A 7685-nucleotide genomic window follows, 5' to 3' on the forward strand; every position below is an offset into this window, starting at 1 on the left:
CGTCAAGTACCCTCGGCTACTCGTCGAGTTCCTCGAAATACTTGTCTACTCGCCGAGTCCCCGGAGTGACTCCTCGAGTCCTTATGGTTCGCGATCGAAACCTTAAGGCCACTCGTCGAATTTTCCTTCTTGCAACTCGACAGGTTCACACGAATTCATCAATTTGGGGAAACATTAACCGACTCGCTGAGTTGTCCATCCAACTCGTCGAGTCTACGACAATCTTCGTCGGACTCGCCGAGTTGTTCATCCAACTCGTCGAGTTCAATGCCTGTCTTCATATGACTCGCCGAGTCGACTATGCGACTCGCCGAGTCCCTTCAACCCTTTAACCATGCATACACTTTTTAAGCCATGTCAAGGCCCCAAATTGCAGATCCAACTTCCTTAGGCATGCTTATCACGTAAAGTTGCAGACTTTACGTGCATGCAAGGCTTTAAGACCCTAAAATGGCACAACTAAGCTTACAATGAAGTCACATCCTTGAGAGAAGGCTCATACTAGACAAGGCTGATGGCTTTATGAATCTAGAAGCCAAGGGGAGTCCAGATCTGAAGTTACAACTTCAGATCTTGGCTCAAACACAAGAACCCTTTCCTAAACTCATGCACAAAAGGCTTTAGGAGAAAATGAACCAAGGGAAAAACGATCTAATACCTTCAAGAGAGCCCTTTTTGATGCAGAACTTGAAACCCACAAGCTCTTGCTTCAACTAGCTTGCTTCCCAAGTGATCCCTTCACCAAAACTTTCCTCCAAGCTTAAACCTCCAAAGAATACACACACACTCGAGTTAGGGCGTTTCTGGACTCTCATGGGACTGCAAAGAGGCCAAAGGAGGCTTGTGCTTCTTTAAATAGGGTGCAAAACCCTGGGATTTAGGGTTTCATCTGCCAGCTCCTACTCGTCGAGTCCCTTCTTGGACTCGGCGAGTAGGCCACTAAATACGCGAACCAACCCGCTGCTACTCGACGAGTAGGGCAACCAACTCGTCGAGTAGGACTTGAAAACAAAAGGATTTTTATTTAAATCAATACCTAAGAATCGGGGCGTTACATTCTCACTCAAATCAAAAGGACTTTCAAGTGTGAACATATGGTTCTTCCTTACCAATTTAATACTAGCAAATTTTCTTAGAAATTCCCTTGTTCAAAATGCACCCTAACTCCATCTCGATGAAATGTCCCTAGTTCCTAGAAATAAAAAACCTTTTAAGAATTTGAACAGTTGTATATGAATCCAAACACGAGGGCCGATCCCGAAGAATTAAATATCTTCAAAGATTCTGGACGAACAAAAAAAAGCCCTTTCATTATTATAAAATTTTATTTTTTAAATAAAATACATATATAATATATAATAAAAAAATAATCAATATACGGCTGCCAACTTTACCCCTCTCAACGCCCCGTGCGAAACATTAAAATATTATCACTTAATCAATTAAATATTAAAACACACTATCTATTGAAACGAGGGACAAATATGTCAATTAACTATAAAATACCGTGGATTATCACTCTTTACCAAAAGCATGAATGGGGGCCAGGGGTGAGAAGCATCACAAATATGCACTTTTCCATGTATTTCATCAAAAGATGATTATGAGTATGAAACGTCATAATCGTTGGTAAAGCTTAACTTCTCATCCTTCCAACTGTTGGGTTTCATAGTACTTTAAGGAGCTAATTCCGGAAACCAAGAAACATTGTCCCGTTCAATCTCTAGTCACCCTAACCCCACCAACATTATGTTAGTTTTAATAAAATTCATCAACCAAAAAGCCCTTGTTGATTCCAAATTCCAATCTCATCTTTTGCTTTATTGAATCAAAGGAACACCTCGGCACATTTTTTGAAACATAAAGAACACAGGTACCCACCCATTTCCTGCAAAATCTAGATGATTGACCCCTCTCTCCTAATCGATTTATGATCAAAAGAATCAATCTTGTTTCCTTCTCCTTTTTGTTTTTTCTCTGGGGTTTTTGAATTTTTTTCATTGGTGTATCCGAGTTGAATTTATTTTAGATCGTCCTTGGGTTTGTACCCCAGATGTTTGTTGTTTTGCCTCTGAGAGTGACATTGTTGATACAAGGAGAGCTCGATCTGGGTTGATCACATTACTCTAACTTTCCTTAGATATCATACATATATCTAAATTAGGAGATAATGAGCAAAATCCTTGTGCGCATTTTGAAGTCCGTGGAATCAAAAGTCAGGAAATCACAAACATCCGCGAAGAAAAGGGCAATCAGCATTTTCACAACAATGTCCGTCGCCCATGTCGATGACGAGGTTAGCGATGCAGAAGTTTACAACACGGAGAAACTCTTCTGTAATGGCGACATCTATATCGGTCAGTGGGCTACTGATACCCCTCATGGAAACGGCAAATACTTATGGTCCGATGGGTGTATGTACTTAGGCGACTGGAATAACGGGAAAATCCATGGAAAAGGTAAATTCAGCTGGCCTTCTGGTGCTTCTTACGAGGGTGATTTCAAGAATGGTTTCATGGATGGAGAAGGTACTTTCACAGGCTCTGTAAACGATTCTTATAAAGGTTCTTGGGTTATGAACAAAAAGCAAGGAAAAGGAACAACAAATTACGCAAATGGAGATCATTACGAAGGGGAATGGAAAAAGGGATTCCATAATGGTCAAGGGAGGTATCGTTGGGAGAATGGGCATCAGTATATAGGTCAATGGAAGAATGGGAAAATGAACGGGAATGGAACCATGATGTGGGAGAATGGGAATCGGTATGATGGGAGTTGGGAAGATGGATTACCAAAAGGGAATGGGACATTCCATTGGTTGGATGGAAGTTTCTATGCTGGAATCTGGAGTCGGGATCAAAAAGAACAAAGTGGGAAATTTTATCCATCGACTTCACAAGTTCCTCATGATGATTGGGACCCACATCAGTTGTTTTCAGTTGAGATGGGTGAATGTTTGATTTGTGAAGGCGAAAACATTGTGATTTTTCCTTCTGATAAGTTGTTTTATTGGTCTAATAATGAGGAAGGAATGCCTCAAAATCCACCACCAACAACAACAAGGGGAATTGATACGAATGGGAATGGTGGAAATGGGTATTTGGGCGGGTCGTTGAAGATCCGGATGCAACCTGCAAAGAGGCAAGGAGTTACAATATGTAAAGGGCATAAAAATTATGAGCTTATGCTCAATCTACAGCTTGGTATAAGGTAAAATATTAAATGAATAAATCATTCTCATAATCTTTATGTTTCATTGTGGTTTTTAAGTTTTCTTGTTTAGTTTACAATCATAAAGATTACACGTTGAAAAATGAAACAAAAGTGATGTGTTGATGATTCTTACATAGAAAACTTTTGTGTCATTGGTGTCTGAAGGCTTTATTTTGCAGACATGACAGAACAGGTTGTACTGTGTTTGGCTATGATTATTGACTGATGTCAATGGTATATAAGTATGCATTCATTGTGTCTTTTTATTATTTTATTATTAATTAATGGTGCAATTTCAGACATTCTGTAGGAAGGCCAGCTCCGACAAAATCTTTAAAATTGAAGCCTACTGCTTTTGACACAGAGCAAAAGTTATGGACAAGATTTCCTCCCGAGGGATCAAAACATACGCCACCTCATCAGTCATGTGAATTTAAATGGAAAGACTATTGCCCGTTGGTATTCAAGTGAGTCTTCTAGGCTCTCTTTGTTATACAGGATAAGACATGGTTGTACTCTGTCTGTCATGCATTGGATTGAGACTGGAACTGATATGTTGATGGGACAAAAATGCAGGTTTTTGTCTCACCCAAAAAGGAAATGAGACAAAAATTGCAGCTTTTTGTCCACAAAATTACACTTTTTTGAGTGGGACAAAAAACTGCAATTTTTTACCCAAAAAGGAAATGAGACAAAAATTGCAGTTTTTTGTCCACCCAAAAAGGGATATGGACTAGCTCCCAATCTCTCGTCAGTGCAAAAGACATGAATGCCCTCCTAATCTGGATGTTCGAAAATAAGCGTAGAACATTTGTCCTGAGGGTATGTTTGGGAATATATATTTATGTTCACTACCATGATTTTCTTTCTTACATGTTATTGATGGTTTTCAGGACTCTTAGGAAACTATTTAATGTGGATCCAGCTGATTACATGTTATCAATATGTGGAAATGATGCTCTTCGGGAGCTCTCATCTCCTGGAAAAAGTGGAAGTTTTTTTTATTTGACTCACGATGACAAGTACATGATCAAGACAATGAAAAAATCCGAAGTTAAAGTAAGCCAATTCAAACCAATTTAGTTTCTTATAAATCTCATAAATAGTAAAAGAAATGCCAACATACTTTTATTTAATTGCATATTATTTTAGCATCCTACTTTCATTTCTTTCTATTACAACATTATATTTCCATTTTTTTTTCTTATAAAGGGATTGTACTCCGAAATATATCCAATTTTCAAAATTTAATTTTGTAATACAAAAACACGAAAATAGGATGGTATAATACAGTACATTTCTCTTTCTCACTTTCTCTTTCAACTGCTTTATTTTTAGGACATTATACTTTGTAAACATCCATCTACCCAATTATTTTATATCTAATTTAACATTGCCATAATTAGGTATAGATTTTTCAAAACACAATGTTGTAAATTTAACCTGTTAAGTTTATAATATTATCTTTACATTAATCTCAAAAAAACCTCATATTTTATGTTTTTTCCAGATTAAACCTCAACTTTAGTTTTTCCCTTAAAAAACCTTGTATTTTTTCATTTTTTCCAATCCGCCCTTCTACTCATTTTTTTCCAAAACAATTTATAAAACGTGAGGGTTTTTTCGAGAAAAACTAAAAAGGTCGAGGGTTTATTCGGAAGCATTTACAATGCCGAGGGGTTTTCTCGGAAAAAATACACTTTTTCGGAAAAAATGAAAAAATACAAGGTCTTTTTCAAGAAAAAATATATAAGGTCTATTTTTTTTTGAGATTAAGCCTATTATCTTTTAGTAGTTGACTCAAATACATACTTATTATACTACTGTAGGTTTTAAAAAGAATGCTTCCAGCATATTTTGATCACGTGAAGTCGTTTGAGAACACACTTGTTACAAAATTTTTTGGACTACATTGTGTGAAGTTAAGTGGGCCCATACAAAAGAAGGTGCGATTTGTCATCATGGGAAATTTGCTATGTACTGAAGTTCCTATTCATAGACGCTATGATTTGAAAGGTTCTTCACATGGGCGAATAACAGATAAACCAGAAACTGAAATTGATGCAAACACAACTCTTAAGGATCTTGATCTTAAATTTATTTTTCGGTTGCAAAAAGATTGGTATCAGGAGTTTTGCAGGTGAACTATATTTATTTATATTTGACATTTTCTTTTTTTCACTTAATACAGAAAGAATGACTTATCAGACTAAATATGTTGGTATGTACTGTGTTTGACATGTAATGGACCAATGACTGATATCAATGGAAAAGGGACTCACTCTTGATATCTTGTTTGTGTAAAAGACGGAAATGCCCTTCTTATTGTCATTATCAAAAAAGGCCCTAGAAAGCTTGTCGAAGTCCTGGGTAGTAAATTTAGCCAAAATGATATAAAGCTGTGAGATGTTTTGTGAAGAATGTTGTATGGTTCTTTTATATTTTATTAATTTGTTTCAAAATTTATAATTGATGCAGTCAAGTGAACAAGGATTGTGACTTTCTTGAACAAGAGAGAATTATGGATTACAGTCTGTTGGTTGGTATTAGCTTTCAAGAACCAAATAGGCAAGCACCTGAAGGTATTACACACACACACACACACTAAAACACACACACACACACTAAAAAACACACACTTTGTCCTTTTTTTTTTTTTTTCTCTTTAAGTGTTGTCAGGATAACTGATATTTAAAGTATTTTTGAGAAAGTAAGTGCACACTTGGGAAATGGGAAAAAAAATAAACATGGGGGCAAATTTGTAAAAAGTCATGACTTAAAGTAAAGCAAAAAGAAACAGCATCTTGTACAACTTATTGAGCAGACAATGCAATTATTGTGTTTTTTTTTTCAGTGAATGCTGAGGCTGATAGCAATGGAACAACTCCTAGCCTTTCAACAGACATGGATTCTCTTATCAATCCTACAAAGTAAGTTACATGTTAAAATTTAATAAATATTATTAAAAAATTTAATCACTCTTGGTTTGAGCCTATAAGGCCCTGTTTTTCTTTGTCTCATAAGTTGATGTCATGTTTAAAAGGTATTTGAGAAAATGAGTAACATGTGAAAATGGAAAGAACAAAATGAGTATTTAAATTTTTACCCTTACATTCTTAACAAACAATTTCACAGTACTCATTAGTTTTAACAATTTTCGTCAAATGGTAAGCGTTTTTAACCAAAAATTAATTTGAATACATAAAATTGTGCTTTTCAACATTTTAAAATTGGGGATGAGCGATTTGGTTGGAACATTAAAAAAGTATAATGACCTAAATTATAGGGTTAATCTTAAAAAAAAAACCTCATATTTCGTGTATTTTCCAAATTAAACCTAAATTTTTTTTACCTGTAAATGACGTATTTTTTTCCGAAAAAAACCCTCAACCTTCTAAATACTTCCAAATAAACCCTCAACTTTTTTAGTTTTTCTCGAAAAAACCCTTCACATTTTACAATTTTTTTTCGAAAAAAAATGACAAAGGGCCAGATCGGAAAAAATGAAAAAAATATAAGGTCTTTTTTCATGCAAAAAAAATTGAGGTTTAATCAGGAAAAAAAACACAAACTATAAGGTCTTTTTTAAGATCAAACGTAAAATATATACAATCGAAAGTTTACTAAATGAGATATCAAGTACATTGTTATTTTTAATCTAAAAAAATTGTACGGTTGTAAATTCGTAGGTGTAGTTGTTTACGGTTAGGAATTAAAATGCCAGCACGCGTTGAATTCACGGTGAGAAGTAATGACACACAACTAGTTGGAGAACCGACAGGACAATTTGGTGATGTCATCATTTTCTTTGGTATAATAGATATACTACAAGATTATGATATAAGTAAGAAGCTTGAACACGCGTATAAATCATTCCAATGTGATTCCACTTCCATTTCTGCTGTCGACCCAAGATTTTATTCTAAAAGATTTAAGGATTTTATATTTAGAGTTTTTTCAGATGACAGTTAAAAAAGTTGTTACAAGATTTGAGAGTAAAGAAAGAACCGGTAGGCGTCAAATGTATAGTTGGTCAAGAGTATATGATGTTGGCCATGTGTGTTTACCGGTGTACGTGTAACTTGAGATGTAGACTAGATAGTGGTTTTAGAGGTTACTAAAGATAAAGATATAGATTACTTTATATGAAATGGTGTTGTTAGTTTCGTTGTGTTTGTGTAGGTTTATGTTCTTCTTGAGTTACTAAAATCTACAAATTGGAGATGGGTTCGTGTTCATGAAGTAAAAAAGAAACGTAAAAAGGGAAACAAAAACTTGTCTACATTTATTATTGTTAGATAAACTTGTAGACTATGGGTGTTTGGTGTAAAATAATAACATTATGGGTATGCTTGACGAACAACTTTTAGCTTTGAGGAAAAGCACCAAAAAAACGGAAAATTTTCATTTAACAGTAAAGTTTTTCGGTTTTATTTTAAAATAAAAAACTCATAATCTAAAAGTTACTTCAA

General features: G+C 35.1%; 1 protein-coding gene across 2 annotated transcripts; it reads left to right on the forward strand.

Moving 5' to 3' along the window:
- The first annotated feature begins 1560 nt into the window (after nt 1-1560).
- LOC111881063 (phosphatidylinositol 4-phosphate 5-kinase 6) lies at nt 1561-7467 on the forward strand. Of its 2 annotated transcripts, none has more exons than XM_042895627.2 (7): nt 1561-3210; nt 3513-3680; nt 4107-4272; nt 5043-5353; nt 5692-5795; nt 6068-6143; nt 7396-7467. In XM_042895627.2, exons 1-7 carry the CDS (start codon nt 2171-2173, stop codon nt 7418-7420), a joined length of 1890 nt encoding a protein of 629 aa, XP_042751561.1. In that variant the 5' UTR covers nt 1561-2170; the 3' UTR covers nt 7421-7467. The 2 variants fall into 2 exon arrangements, with proteins under 2 accessions (XP_042751561.1, XP_023733221.1); XM_023877453.3 differs by lacking the exon at nt 7396-7467 and adding an exon at nt 6903-7384 and having other exon boundaries at nt 1562-3210.
- Nucleotides 7468-7685: the final 218 nt, after the last annotated feature.

This window comes from Lactuca sativa, chromosome 1 (assembly GCF_002870075.4).
Source record: "Lactuca sativa cultivar Salinas chromosome 1, Lsat_Salinas_v11, whole genome shotgun sequence".
Taxonomy (NCBI): Eukaryota; Viridiplantae; Streptophyta; class Magnoliopsida; order Asterales; family Asteraceae; genus Lactuca; species Lactuca sativa.